We start from the raw sequence: 14,255 nt of genomic DNA, 5'->3' as shown, positions 1-14,255 counted from the left end.
TAGGATCGGCGTAGGGAAGCCCTCCTCCGTGCTCGTGCATCGCTGGAGGTGATGGCTCGATCGGACCGACTGCGTTCGGTCCCTGTGGATCGCGCCGAGCTTCACGGCGTTGCTGGAGACCGTGCCTTGCTCGGAGGATGTTTGTGTCGTGGTCGTGAGGCTGCTGAGGTCGGCGGTGAGGAGAACCTCCCTCGGAGGAGGAAGATCGGATGCAAGCCGAGAGGGAGAAGAAAGGGTCGGGAGAGAGAGAACCGAGAGAGAGAGAGAGAGAGAGAGAAAGAGGGAGGCGGAGAGAGTGAGGGTTTCCAAAAGTGGAAACCCTAATCACAAAACATTCTATTTATACTCGTTTCCAAATCGGAAACTAACTTCCGACGTTAATAACTTTTACGTCCGACGTCCGATTCGAACGTGTCACATGTCCACGCACTCGTATCGACGAGCTCTACAACTTTCGTGAAGGAAGTTTTCACAACCGATCGACGGAATAAAAGTCGATATAAACGTTACGGAAATGTAACGTTTTTCAATTTAAACGTTCCGAGAACGTTTCCGTTTCTCGTTTACTAACGTCGCAACCAAATACGTTCATTCTAATAAAATTAGAAATTTTATAGAATTCCAAATCAAACTAACATTGTTTAAAATTTAGGGTTATTACAATTTCGATTTTATTGAGATTATTTTGTGTTTAACGACTTTAGAATTTTGAGTTTTAAGCTCGAAATTTTGGGGCCGTTACAGATATGTATAAGATATAATGGATTATATATATATCGTATAAATGGTAAATAAATACATATATATATATATAGTTTGCTATATAATATAATGTTATGATTTTATTGTGATGATGTCATTTTGATGACAAGATATATCGAGCATGTGATTTTGATTTGTACAATATGATGTGAGATTATTGTACGTGATTTTAACATTGAGACTGTTAAAATGTTGATTTATCTTCGGACGTGATTTGGTACAATATGATGTGAGATTATTGTACGTGTTTGGCAAGTCGGAACCTAGCCTTTGGCCAGGCGAAAGTTACGATACAGTTAGAGCTCTAGTCTGTCTGCATGTGAGGTAACGGGTGGTTATCTGCCCATGGGTACTCAGATTGTTTTGGATGTTGGGTAGCGGGTGGCTATCCAATATCGGCGGTGTATTACGAGAGGGGTAACAGATGTGTACAAGCGTTCTTGGTACCCGTAATATAAATGCATTTGGGTAACCAGAAGGGTTACTTAATTTCTCATGAGCGTTGTATTTCTTATTTCTTTGGGACGACCAGATGGGCCGTCCACTGACTCATGAGTGCTTTTATATTTGATGATTTGTGATTTTTCGTATATATTAATATGCGAGTTATATTTTCATTTTACTCATACGAGCTGTAAATCTTACCGGGTTTGTGTTTACAATCCCGGTGCACCAATCCGATGGTGTAGGGGATAACTCTGCAGGTGTTGATTAGTGGAGATTAAGCGACAACTCCGGAGGCTCGAAGTCGTTCGTATCCTACTTGTGGTGAGGTTTTTAGCGTGGATTTGTGTGCGAGAATTGGTGTGGTTTTATTTGTGAGATTTGTGAGTGATTGTGAGGATTATTACATTTCCATTTTATGTATGGATTATAAATTTGGGTTGTAATAATTGGTTTGTCTGAGTTGTATTGAGAACTCAGAATTGATCCGCTGTGACATTGTAATGATTTCGATTTCATTGAGATTATTTTGTGTTTAACGACTTTAGAATTTTGAGTTTTTAAGCTCGAAATTTTAGGGTCGTTACATATTGGAAAACAAACCTTTGTATTTACATTTTACCTAATATTCAGTTTATAGTCCAAAGCCAATAATAAAGAAAATAAATATACTATTCCACTTCATTTCGATACTGATCGTGAAATTGCATTGCTGTGTCAGAAGAAGGGTCGCTATACTGATTCGGTATACTCTAAAAACACCCTTGGTACAATATTGACGAGTGCAGTTTGTTAATTTTCTGTATATGTTTTTGAGCACTGTTAGGTTGAATTGTTATTAGTAGTAATACGTAAACTGTATATTGGGTAATATATGAAGTACGTGCTATGTTTGTAAAATGCGATCCCTCATTTGGCTGAAATTACATGTGATCTTCAATGACTAGCTTCAATATAAAGAATAATTGTTCTAAAATAGTCACATATTATTTCATTGTTTTCATAAGACGATTTTTTATCTTATAGAATTAAGTTGTCTTCTTGCTCGATCACCTGTAAAGTTATTGTATGATTCGTCGTATCCACAATTAATTACTCTGATGTTGAAATTATCAATCGATCGCACTGGATTTTTTGCAGTATATATATATGTGCATATATGCTTCCCTACTAATACCATCTTCAAACTCAGGAAGCTTGAGATCCTACGAGCTAGGGTTTCTTAGTCACTTTTCACAATGTACTCTCTCAAAGTACCCTTCTTTCATTTTCTTCGTGTGCTTATAACTTTGTTATTTTGTTCTTCCGTGACACCGTTTTACATGCCGAGGCTTGGAACATTTCGGAGAACAATCCACCACGATTCCAAAACCATCCCATCTTCTTCCGTTCCAGGTTTCAGAAAATTTTATTTCAACCAAAAACTTGACCACTTCAATTACAAGCCTGAAAGCTACACCACATTTAAGCAAATGTATGTGATCAATGCTAAGTACTGGGGTGGAGCAAACTCTGGTTCCCCGATCTTAGCATATCTTGGAGATGAAGAAGCTTTGTATTATGACTATAAAAATTTTCTCACAGATCACGCCCCTCGATTTAAGGCACTTCTAGTATACATGGAGGTATATATATGCAGCTATTACAAGCTAGATATCTCAGCAAAACTCGAAAGATTGTATATATATTACAGAACATATAATTTAACTTTGATGCAGCATCGGTACTATGGCGAGTCGGTACCATTTGGATTATCAACAACAAAAGCTCTGAAGAATTCAAGTATCCGTGGTTATTTCAACTCGGCACAGGCCCTTGCAGATTACGCAGCAGTACTCCTACATGTAAAGAAAACATATTCTGCTAAGACTAGCCCTATCATAGTGGTGGGAGGTTCTTATGGAGGAAGTGAGTCGTGATTATACTACGTACTTTCAATTTAATTGTAGTAGCACTAATTGATGTTCATAAGTGTAGTTCTTAAATATCACTCAATCAAGTGTCGTTCTTTCCCTTGTAGTGCTTGCATCGTGGTTTCGTCTTAAGTATCCCCACATTGCGCATGGAGCTCTAGCTTCATCAGCTCCGATCCTTTACTTTGATAACATCATTCCACCAGAGAAGGGCTACTATTCCGTTGTTACTAAAGATTTCAAGGTACAATTAGTGAAATTTATCATGCTGCTTAATTTCAAGTTTCAGGTTCTAAATTTTCGAACCTTTCTACAAATTTGCACAGGAGAGTAGCGAACATTGCTACCAGACAATACGTAATTCGTGGGCTGAAATTGACAGGGTTGCTTCCAAGTCCAATGGCCTTTCAATCCTTAGCAAAAGATTCAGTACTTGCAAGTAATTAATATGAACTTGGAAAGAATTCTTGATGACTCGATCTGCTTATTAATCAGATTCATCTTCGATCTATTATCGTACGTAGTAAACTTTGTTCTTTACTTTCTGTCTTGTAGAAAAGTGAAGAGAGCGTCTAATCTCAAGGACTATTTGGATAATAATTATGCATATGCAGCGCAATACGATCCAGCTGAAGTTGATTCTATCTGCAGAGACATTGATGCAGCACCTATAAAGACCGATATTCTTGACAAAATAATTGCAGCTTTTGAGCCTGCTACTCCTCAGAAGGGAAGTAAACCGTGCCATGATATAGAAGTAATCAACTTAGAAGGGTGGGGATGGCAGGTAATTTTTTAGCTACGGGGCAGATGAAATCAAAATCCAAGAGGATTAAAGAGAAAATCATAAAATTAAAATTAGAATATAGTGATCGATCACATAATTAATTATGTTGCTTTTCATGCAGACATGTAGTGAGATGGTGATGCCCATTAGCCATGGAAATGCAAGTGATTCTATGTATCCTCCTGAGCATTTTGATTTAGATAGCTTCAGTAATCAGTGCAAAAAGTTGTATGGTGTCTTGCCACAGCCTCACTGGATCACAACTTATTATGGGAGTCACGTATGTTGTTATTCGATCATTATGCCAAAGTGCCAAACTATCCATCTGTTATTGTTCTATATTATCTTAGTGGGTATACGTAGTTTCCTCAAGCTTCTGATTTCTATATATGAATTCCAGGATCTGAAGTCGATTCTTCATAAGTTTGGTAGCAACATAATTTTCTCTAATGGACTGAAAGATCCTTGGAGTTGTGCCGGGTAAAGAAACTAAACTGCTTATTAATTTCCTCGTGTTCGTGTTTGGATCAACTATATATAACATTAAAAAAAATCGCACAAACGTAGATGCAGTTCCTTGCTTTCCTCAGCAATGTTTTCAATATCTAGCTCTCGTCTTAATTTCCATGTTTGATTACAGGGTTTTGGGAGACATATCGGATAGTTTGGTTGCCATCTCTACTGTTAACGGTACTCAACATTACTCGATCTTTTCTTGATGATTTGGTTAATTTACGTTTCTGGGGTTTACTTGGAGGACATATATTATCAAAAACCATGTTATATATGTATATGATCAGTTAATTTGGTCTTGAATGTTTAATTTTTAGGGTCTCACTGCTTAGACTTATCTGCGGCGGATTCAACCGATCCACAATGGTTGGTTCAGCAACGACACACTGAAGTGAAGATTATTGAAGGGTGGATTGCTAAGTACCATTCTGATCATCAAGCAAGCAACAAACTCAGTCCTCCATCTTGAGATTTCCAATAAATATAAGGGTCAAAGTCTTGAAAAATAAGAACTGAAGTTTGTTTAGCCAGTGCCTATTTTCAGTTGAATATCAAAATTACTATTGAATCGACAAGTATACTGCAGTCTGCAACGAATAGTTACCAAGATGTAGAATATAAGGCGGAGTAGGCAACTAGGCTTCACATTAACAAATCTACAATTACCGACATGCACCAAAACATTATGAACATAAAATCCAATCCTAAAATAGGAATAATTTTTGCTCGAGACACATGAAATTTATATGTAAAAAACTTTCATACTACTAAGAGTAGTCCAATTTGAGAAAATTTAGATATTCATCTGTATATTTCGTATAAACATACAATAAACCTTTATAAATGAATAATGTTAGAACCAAAAGAAATTATTACTTGAGTGAGATTATTATATTATCGATAAATAAATAAATTATTTATTTATTGATAAATTAATACATTATTATTTTATAAAGAGTTTTGTTGTGATTCTAGTTGAATTGATGATAATTGGTTAGTTTGATTACTATGTCTATTTTTAACTAAGATTTTATATTTATTCACTTTCTAAATTTGGTATAATTTCATATCTAAGAATAATTTTAAAATGGTAAGTTTAAATAATTACTTTTCCTAATTTGTATAATGAAATTTAATTCACTATTTTTTAAAAAAAATCAATTATTAATCATTTTAACCGATTTTTTAATTTATTAAATTAATTATTACTTTATATATTCGATGAGACCTAAGAAAATTTTTAAAAAAATTATTATTTTATACTTTTATCTAAATTCATAATAATATTTAATCAAAATTATTAATTTATTCATTTATAAAAATTTAACCGTATTTATTAACTCAAACCACCATATGACTTGCTCTTAATTCTTCAAAAAATAATAATTATTTAACACTGGGAATACCCGACCCGTTACTACATACAAGTGTCCAACGCTTTACTTTCGAACTGCTAAAACAGTAAAACCCCAGGTCTCTCCATCTTCATCCCCACAAGTTCACCCCAAAATTCATAACCAGCTTAAACCCTACAAACCCTTTCACTCGATCAGGGCTCTTCACATCTTAATAAGTAGAATGCAGGGCTTGAAGCGACTCACCTGGTCTTCTATATCTGCTTCATCTCAAATCTTGAGACCCAATGAGACCAACAAGAGTCTCCATCTTCTTCCACCAAGCCAGCATTTCTTAGCTCAGAGAATCTCCAATCGCTTCTTGGAGTTTTACAAGGTACCCTGAATCAAAGTTTCAATCTTTCTTCCAATTTAGTAGTTAAGAACCAGTTTTGCTAATCCCAATTGGGCATGACCCGTTTGCTTGCAGCTTGCAAATAAAGCGGCTTTAGAGAAAGAGAAGGCTCGTCTGTAAGTACTAGTTTCTTTTATTTTGTATTTTTCTGTTCCTAATTTTTGTGTGTGTGTGTGTGTGTTGGGCTAAGTTGGTTTTTTTTAGCATGTGTTAATGTTAATGCTTTTGTTGCTGTAATTTTAGGGCAGTGCAGATGAGCTGAATAGGGGTTATTTTGCTGACATGGAAGAGCTTAAGAAACATGGTGGTAAGGTAGGCCATCAGTGTGATCAACTCTGTGGAAATTGTTTAATCTTTATGTGTTTTTTTTTTTTTTGAAATTTGTTTTGAATGGTGATGAATTGGGGTTCTATAGTTTGGTCAAATGTCATGGAAAATCAAACATTGGCAAACGTTGACGAGAAACATTTCTATTGAATGCGTTTTGAACTTTTCATTGTTTCCGATTTATTGAAAACATGGAATGGGGATGGTTTATGCTGCTAACTAATGTTCTGAGAGGGAGACTGTGTGTTGTTTCTTATCATATGATGTGTTCAATCATATTACTGTTTGGTCATACTATCCACTATTGTTAGTCATGTCTTCCTTGTAGTTCTTTCTTCTTTTTAAGTTTAATAGCAGTTCGACTATTTTATGCAGGTTTCAGAAGCAAATAAAATCTTGTTTCCTGCTATGGCAGCGGTGAAGTTCCCTGACTTGGAAGTATACTACACCGATGGCAATATATTAAAGCTACCCTTTAGACCCACTGGAAATGAAAATGTGGCTGATGCCAACGGCTCAGCTCTTCCTAAGGCATCTTTACTGTGCCTTTCATTTCGAGCAAGTGCCCAGGTATCATATTTAGCTATGCAGTTGTCTTTTACTCTTGAGAGGACTTATAACATCTACTATTATAGGACTCAAAATCAATACTATTAGGATGAGAGGAAAAGGGAAACAAGATGGCAGATACACGTTACGGGCAGAAGAAAGATATAAATTCTCTAAACTTAGTTATGCTCTTTCACATGAAGAGGAAAACCTGTATGATTCTCAAGGAAGTTCTTCAATAACAATAAAGATAGTAATAAGCATTTGATTATTGAAGCATTAATTTCTATTTTGAGTACCACAATCTTGTTATATACCATGGAACCCTAGTATATGTAAAACTCAAAATTTGGATCTTGCTTTGTTGTGCTTGTAACATTTTTACATTATGGTGAAGGATAAAATAGGGAAGTTTGTATTAGATTACTTTTGAGAGTGAAATAATAATTTATGATTAGTGTAATCCCAAAACTTGCTTAGCAGAATAAACCTGGAGTTTGCTCACCAATCCAGCATGGTCCGCCAATTCCCAAGACTCCTTTCATGGAGCCATAGAATTATAACATTTTCATAATAACGTAGAGGGAGCCATCCACCACCATTGGTTTTAAATTTACACTTGCAGATCTAGTGCTGCTGTCTGATATGAAACTTCATTTGGGGGTGCCATGGCATTTAATCTTCAATCTAGGTTATAGTGAAGATAACAGTAACTTTAGCAGAATTATTTTTCCATGGATATATTATGTAGGATTCACATTGTAGATTGTTTGTAAAACTTGGTTCTTATATCACATTAGTTTTTGTGGTTTCCATTATTATTGCTGCTAAAGAAATTTCTTTGTCCTTCACAGGGAATGATTAATTCTTGGAGCGTTCCTTTTGTCAATGCTTTCAGTGGTTCAAAAGATGTTCAACTATTTGAGGTATATGGTTACAGGAGTCTCAAAATTGTTCAAGTAGTTATATTTGGTCACATTAAAGGCTACTTTTGATCATGTTTTATGTCTTTGAAGGGTATTTATAAAATTACCATCTCATGACTTGTCCTGATGTCTTAATTAACTTACAAAACATGAGTATTATCTTCTTTGGTGCTTTCATTTTCTTGGTTCTTTTGTTGATAGTTGTGTGCTGAAACTGTGGGACTGTCATCCACTCCCCAAAGGTTAATGTCTATATCCCTTTTTTTTTTCCTTTTTTTTTGATGGGAAATACAAGAAAATGTTAATTTGCGTATTTTATATGGGCTGGTAATTGTGCCAGTTGTTTTTCAACTGGATTTTAGCTTAAGCACATAGCATCCTTTTAATGTGTGTGGGAGACTTAGTGGTCACAATCAAAGGCACAAAATTGTGATGTCTTTTTGTCATTGATTGTTTCATGATATATAAAATACATATACTGTTAATGGCCTCAATATATTTGAAATGCTACTACTGTATCATTTAATCCCTCATATATCTATAGTTTCAGTGCCTACCTCATCAAAGTGTTCTGCACTGCCTGCACACCTATGATTGTTGCTATGTTACGATATTTCGTTCATCTTTAGATTGTTGTGCCATGAAATTTTTTGTGTTCATCTAATCTACCCAAGTATCCATGATTACAGATGATTTATTGGTGAATATTTCCCCAGTTGTTAATCATTGACTTAATAAATAAACTTATGCACACAACTGCCACTGTTGATGTTGTTGAAGAATTGATGATCGAATCCAAGACATGATATTTGAATCATTGTCACAATCATGTTTTTGTATATCATGATAATTGAAGATTTCGCCAGGGGTCATTCATAGACAACTAATTGTACATTATATAGGATCATTCATGAACCACCAATTCTAGCTCATGTCCTTGTGTGTGTTATTGGAGAATTGGTCATCAAAATCTTAGACGCATAAACTCTCGTCATTCTTGTTGATTTATTTTTTATCCTTCTCAGTTGCATTCATAATTATGTTACACATAAGTACTAATGAAGATTTCTGCAGGTGTCATTTATAGACATATGGCTCTTATGTCAGAAACCATTTAAGCATCTTCTACTTCGGATTATGAAGAAACCTAAGCATGATGATAACAAGGATGCAGTTAAAAGGCATAATGTATATTCATTTGGGGACCATTATTACTTCAGAAAAGAACTTAAGATCTTGAACCTTGTTACAGGGTACGCAAGCTTTATCCTATCTTTGAGCTGTATGTATCTGGTTCTATGCTATGTTATAGTTTTTCTTTACAAGTTTCACCTTTTTTTATTGCTGTAACTGTACAGGTATGTATTTCTGCTTGATAAGTTTGGTAGAATAAGGTGGCAAGGCTCCGGAGTGGCTACGAAAGAGGAGGCGTTGTCCCTTCTCTCTTGCACATCAGTACTCTTGGAAGAGAAATAGAGCAGTAAATATATCTCCTGACCTATATCCTGAGTTGATTACAAGCTTCAAATTCTAGGATTTTAGACTAGCAATTTTACCTCATAATCCCAGTGTATTTCGTGTGTAATACAAATACACAGATTTGGTTTACTTTAATCTGATACATGTTTGCTCAACTTTGAATCAAATTGATGTATAACATTTGAATGCTATGGTACTTTATGCAATCATTCCTAGGTTGTATAATCATTTATTATCTGCTGAAGTATTATAGCGTCTCCATAAAGAAACACCAGCAACTTCATCTTATGTGTGTTGTTGAACAGTTGAACTTACTCCCTGTAGAACTTGCCATTTCACAAAGCTCGTTCTCTTTCTGTAGAACTTTTAGGGCATGCTGACCCATGCTTACTCATATATAGGAATAGAAGAGAAAAATGTGTTTCCTCCCTACTGTTAGAATCAATCAAACGTACCAAGGTCACCTTGCATTCAATCATCTCCCTCAAGCCTCTAGCTTTTTGGTTATTGTGACTGAGGTTCATGAAATCAGGCACTGACCAGTGACCAATGCAGAAGCTTAAAATGGTTGAAGTCTCTCATGATGCTCATCACCATGTTAAAGCTGTCTATGAAAGTAATCACATTTTCAGCTTAAACAAAAGCGTCTGCCAATGATCTTTCTTTGCTCTTTGCAGTAGAGCATCATGGCCAGTACAGTTCTAGGTTAGTTACCAAGCGAATTAGAGTTGAGATCTCCTTTACTAATTACTAGCGCGCATGGCATGTGATGTGGGTTTCATTATTAAACTTGTTTTTTTCTTTTCTAATCCATTTCTTTTTCATTCTTTGTCCAAATAATCATTTAGCCTAATCCAAGGCATCATGTATGATGGAGTCTGTCAAATATCTACATGCTACCGAGTATACCGTAATGGATCACCAGCTTTCGCGTCATATATTTTCTAGAGAAATTAATTTATACATGTTATAGAATCTAAACTCCTCATCCGCTTTATATATATATATATATATATATATATATATATATATATATATTAGCCTGTAAATATTTTCACATGAGTTAATTTTGATCATAATTTTCCACTACCCATTAAGCAAGAATATTTTACACAATTATCTCTTAATTTTATTTACATACTACTTTTTACCTTATAGTTCCTATGTTTATTTGTAAAAAAAACTAATGACATAAGAGAGATTTTAAATATACACCCCAAATCTCTTAATACACACTCATACTTAATACACCACCTATTTCAATTCTCATTCCAATATTTTTACTAAATACACCACATAAAAAAAACTAAAATACCATTGAATTAAAAAATCACAAAATATGTCATTATTAGATATAGAATGCTACTTTTTACGGTGATTAGTACATTAATATATATATATATATATATATATTAACATCGTATAGATGTTCATATCGATTCTTGTTTGTTCTTACGAATCATTATAGATTGCAATTGTTTTTTTTTCAAATTCTTTAACCATAAAAATGATAAACAACATGAAGAATATATATATATAAGAGAAAATGATGAATTGATTGTTTGAAGAAGATGAACATTTCTTTGTTAAGAATGTATGAAGATGAAATTTAATGAAAGATGAAAAATCATAATTCATTTTCATGAATTACCTTTGGGACTCTAAAAATAGAAATGATATTTTTCGGTGAAAACTAAGGAATGAATTGATTGTTTGAATCTCTCACTTAATTTTCCATCAAAATATATATTAATTTAAATTTCCCTGTAAATTTTCTTATTTTAATTGTTTTTAAAAATAAATTATTAATTTTGATAATTTAATTTGTTTTTAATTTTCTGAATTATTACATGTATCTATTTTGGTCATTCAATATACATACAAAATTTTATTTGAATTATTGAATGATATGGGTGTGTATCAAGAGTTTATAAGTGTGTATTTAAAACTTCTTGTGACATAAATGTATATATAGTTGTTCTTATTTTAGTTGTACTCTTTTACTCGCTTTATAGTAATAGATATATAAAAATATCTCAAAAATAAATCATTCAAATCGGGAATGTTTGGTCGCAACTTTTCAGATAAAAATACGTCAGACTTGAATGGAAGGCTTTTATCATTTTTCAGATAAAAATAGGATGAAATTATCAAAGAAAGAGTATAATGCGGGTTAGAATCAAATTATATGTAAGCCTGCTCCATGCTGAAATACGGTAAGAAAGAGTATAAAACGTGTTAGAATCAAATGTATGTATAGAGTCTTAATCATAGAGAATACGGTAAGAAAGAAGACCATGTGGGTTTGAGGATGTGTTGAGTTGGTGTCGTCTTCTTTAGGCTGGAGATTTATTTAAACCAAAATAGGCATGCACGTTAGTCTGTGAGGCACTCACTCCACGTCATTCTGGTACCTGTAAACGGCAAAGCTCCATCTCTTCCCACTTCTCCAAGCTTTTGGACTGTTTACACTTTGAACAGAGCTTTCACTTTACACAGTCCCCAGCTTTGTCTAAGAATGTCTGAAAAACTCCCAAATTGCGCCTTTCGTACAGACTAAGTTTTTTTTTTGATTGAATCGTGCAGACTAAGTTCATCCTCACAGTAAATAAAATAAAATAAAAAACTTTTTTCTTTTTCTTTTTATTCTTTGGTAAAGGAAGATCCGATTCCCTAGTTGGAAAATAAAGATGAAGTAGAAGAAAGAACATTATCTTTGTCTATCTTGACCAAGATAATACAGTATTCAGATGTCTTTCCACATTTTATAAGGTCAAGGTTATGAAAAGTTTTATCCAGGCGGCTTTTTGGCATTATAATCAGATTTTATGTCCACTAACTACTGTAATGTTTTCATCACGTTCTATTAAGTATAACTTGATTAAGACATGTAGTAATACTTAATATTTGTTACATACTTACAATGCTTGTGTTTATTCACCTACTCAATTCATCATCGAGCATATATGTCCACATTTTCGCACAACAAAAAAGATCATGTATTTTCATTTGCTCCCAGTCCTCTATCTAATTTTGATCGAAGAAACATGCTTTATGGGGTACAAGAGTAATAAACAGGTTACGACCGAAAGTTTAACGAACATACACGTTATATTTCATTATAGCATGATAAGATTTGGGTACTCAAATTCCATGCACTCATCTCATCGTCACACTGGTACCAAGTAATTAGCTAAATACGATCGTGGTCTTCTGTTCTTCAGGGTAAAAAAAAAGTAAAAGTAAATATTTCGAGTTACTTCTTAGTTTGGGATCAACTCTGCCAAGGCCCGACACGGCCAACAATGCCAGAATTAGAACCCACCTCTGCCGCTCCTCCGCCCCAGTCTGCCAGACCCTGCCCACTTCCCGCCCATTTTGTCCAACACTTGTCTCTTTCCACTTTTGCCCCTCACACCATTTGGATCCTAGCTGAAACCTTCCCACGTGTCTTCTCAGCTCTTCCCCCAAACTCATTATACCTGGAGTCCATGATCACTTCACATCGATCAACTTACTCTCCCCATCTTTCCTAAATATTATATATTTTAATTACAATCTTCTCAATCCACACCAGTTTTTCCTCTGCATAATGATCTTCTAGTCTTCTTTCTCGATAAAAATAATCTCAAAGGCCCTACAATCAGTAGTTCAGTGCCATGCATTTAAACTCTAATAGTTTAAGTGATATTTTAATTTTATGAGTATGGGTGTATCGTCATGTAACATACATACGTAATACGCTAGATTGTGACATTCATTTTTGTTCTAGTAATAGTGGGCGACATACTAAATGATAGTGACCAACTATACCGGTTGTTCAAAAACTACCACAACCAAAGACAAAAGGAACCTTGATTCCAACTGTTGAAAGTTTGAAACCCCACCTTGCCTACGTACTCATGACCCATCCTGATCCCTACAGCAAAATGACGTTTCAGTTTTCTTGAAGCCCAAAGATCTCTTAAGAAATGAGGGGGCTTTGAAGACACTTTCTTCTTTAACCATAACTTTCTCTTTCCCTCCCCCTTCCCCTTTCATAGTATTAAAAATTTAAAAGTTTTCCAACGAAAAAGCGCCTTCCTCGAAGGGGCCTGGATTCCCTAGACTGCCTCTACAAGTTTTTAAAGACTTGCATGTCTCATGTTGATACTGTTTAAATAGGCGAGACTCATGTTATCGTTCAAAATATTCTCTATAAAGATTTATCGCGTTCTGTTGATGTAGTATGAGAATTAGGTGCGTTTTGCTGATGTAGTATGAGAATTAGGTTATGAGAATTAGGTTCTATAATGTCCTCCGTTGTAAAATTTATCTTCTGTCCTAATAAATAAAATGGGAGGTGGGGATCAGCCTCCTCAGTTTTAAAGCATGGAATAAAATAAAATACCCGAGCTGGGGCCCACGGGAGATACAGCTATCAATGATGCTCGGTTTTTATTGGGAAAGAGGGCAAAACGCCACAGAGGCTAAAATAGCTGCAGACTGAAGCCTGTGGGAGGCAGAGTTGGTTTGTCATTTCTGTCGCAATCACCGGACAAAGGCCTCGCCGCCTCAGTTTTCAGTCTGCAAACGACGCCTTCTGACCCTTCTCATAATTACTCTACGAAAGGCCTCCTAGACTAGTAGGCCTGGTCACGATTCGACATGATTCAAGGTCGTTTTGGACTTTGGGTGGCCTTAATTCTGTTCTCTATAATCATGGTTACTACTTTTCATTTTTGATATAATCATGGTTGCTACTTTGATTGAGAAAGTAGCTATGATTGTGAAAATGGAAGTAAAAACCATTTATGAACTAGAGAT

General features: G+C 34.9%; 2 protein-coding genes across 2 annotated transcripts; both read left to right on the top strand.

Moving 5' to 3' along the window:
- The first annotated feature begins 2,444 nt into the window (after positions 1-2,444).
- Positions 2,445-4,888, top strand: LOC126787301 (uncharacterized). Its single transcript, XM_050513208.1, has 9 exons — positions 2,445-2,831; positions 2,925-3,114; positions 3,227-3,363; positions 3,446-3,558; positions 3,675-3,906; positions 4,028-4,186; positions 4,307-4,386; positions 4,547-4,596; positions 4,737-4,888. Exons 1-9 carry the CDS (start codon positions 2,445-2,447, stop codon positions 4,886-4,888), a joined length of 1,500 nt encoding a protein of 499 aa, XP_050369165.1.
- Positions 4,889-5,859: 971 nt separating this feature from the next.
- On the top strand, positions 5,860-9,652 carry LOC126788145 (uncharacterized). Its single transcript, XM_050514112.1, has 7 exons — positions 5,860-6,150; positions 6,244-6,284; positions 6,417-6,480; positions 6,871-7,065; positions 7,899-7,970; positions 9,045-9,223; positions 9,329-9,652. Exons 1-7 carry the CDS (start codon positions 5,998-6,000, stop codon positions 9,444-9,446), a joined length of 822 nt encoding a protein of 273 aa, XP_050370069.1. The 5' UTR covers positions 5,860-5,997; the 3' UTR covers positions 9,447-9,652.
- The last annotated feature ends 4,603 nt before the right edge of the window (positions 9,653-14,255 follow it).

The sequence above is a fragment of the Argentina anserina genome, chromosome 3, assembly GCF_933775445.1.
Source record: "Argentina anserina chromosome 3, drPotAnse1.1, whole genome shotgun sequence".
NCBI classification, from domain to species: Eukaryota; Viridiplantae; Streptophyta; class Magnoliopsida; order Rosales; family Rosaceae; genus Argentina; species Argentina anserina.
The sequence above is the reverse complement of the archived record's forward strand: the minus strand, read 5'-3'. Positions and strand labels throughout refer to the sequence as shown.

Coding starts and splice junctions, on each gene's coding strand:
- LOC126787301 (XM_050513208.1), top strand. CDS start 2,445: ATGTACTCTCTCAAAGTACCCTTCTTTCATTTTCTTCGTGTGCTTATA. Junction 3,364..3,445: donor TTGTTACTAAAGATTTCAAG/GTACAATTAGTG, acceptor AAATTTGCACAG/GAGAGTAGCGAACATTGCTA. Junction 3,559..3,674: donor AAAAGATTCAGTACTTGCAA/GTAATTAATATG, acceptor TCTGTCTTGTAG/AAAAGTGAAGAGAGCGTCTA.
- LOC126788145 (XM_050514112.1), top strand. CDS start 5,998: ATGCAGGGCTTGAAGCGACTCACCTGGTCTTCTATATCTGCTTCATCT. Junction 6,151..6,243: donor GCTTCTTGGAGTTTTACAAG/GTACCCTGAATC, acceptor GTTTGCTTGCAG/CTTGCAAATAAAGCGGCTTT. Junction 6,285..6,416: donor GAGAAAGAGAAGGCTCGTCT/GTAAGTACTAGT, acceptor ATTTTAGGGCAG/TGCAGATGAGCTGAATAGGG.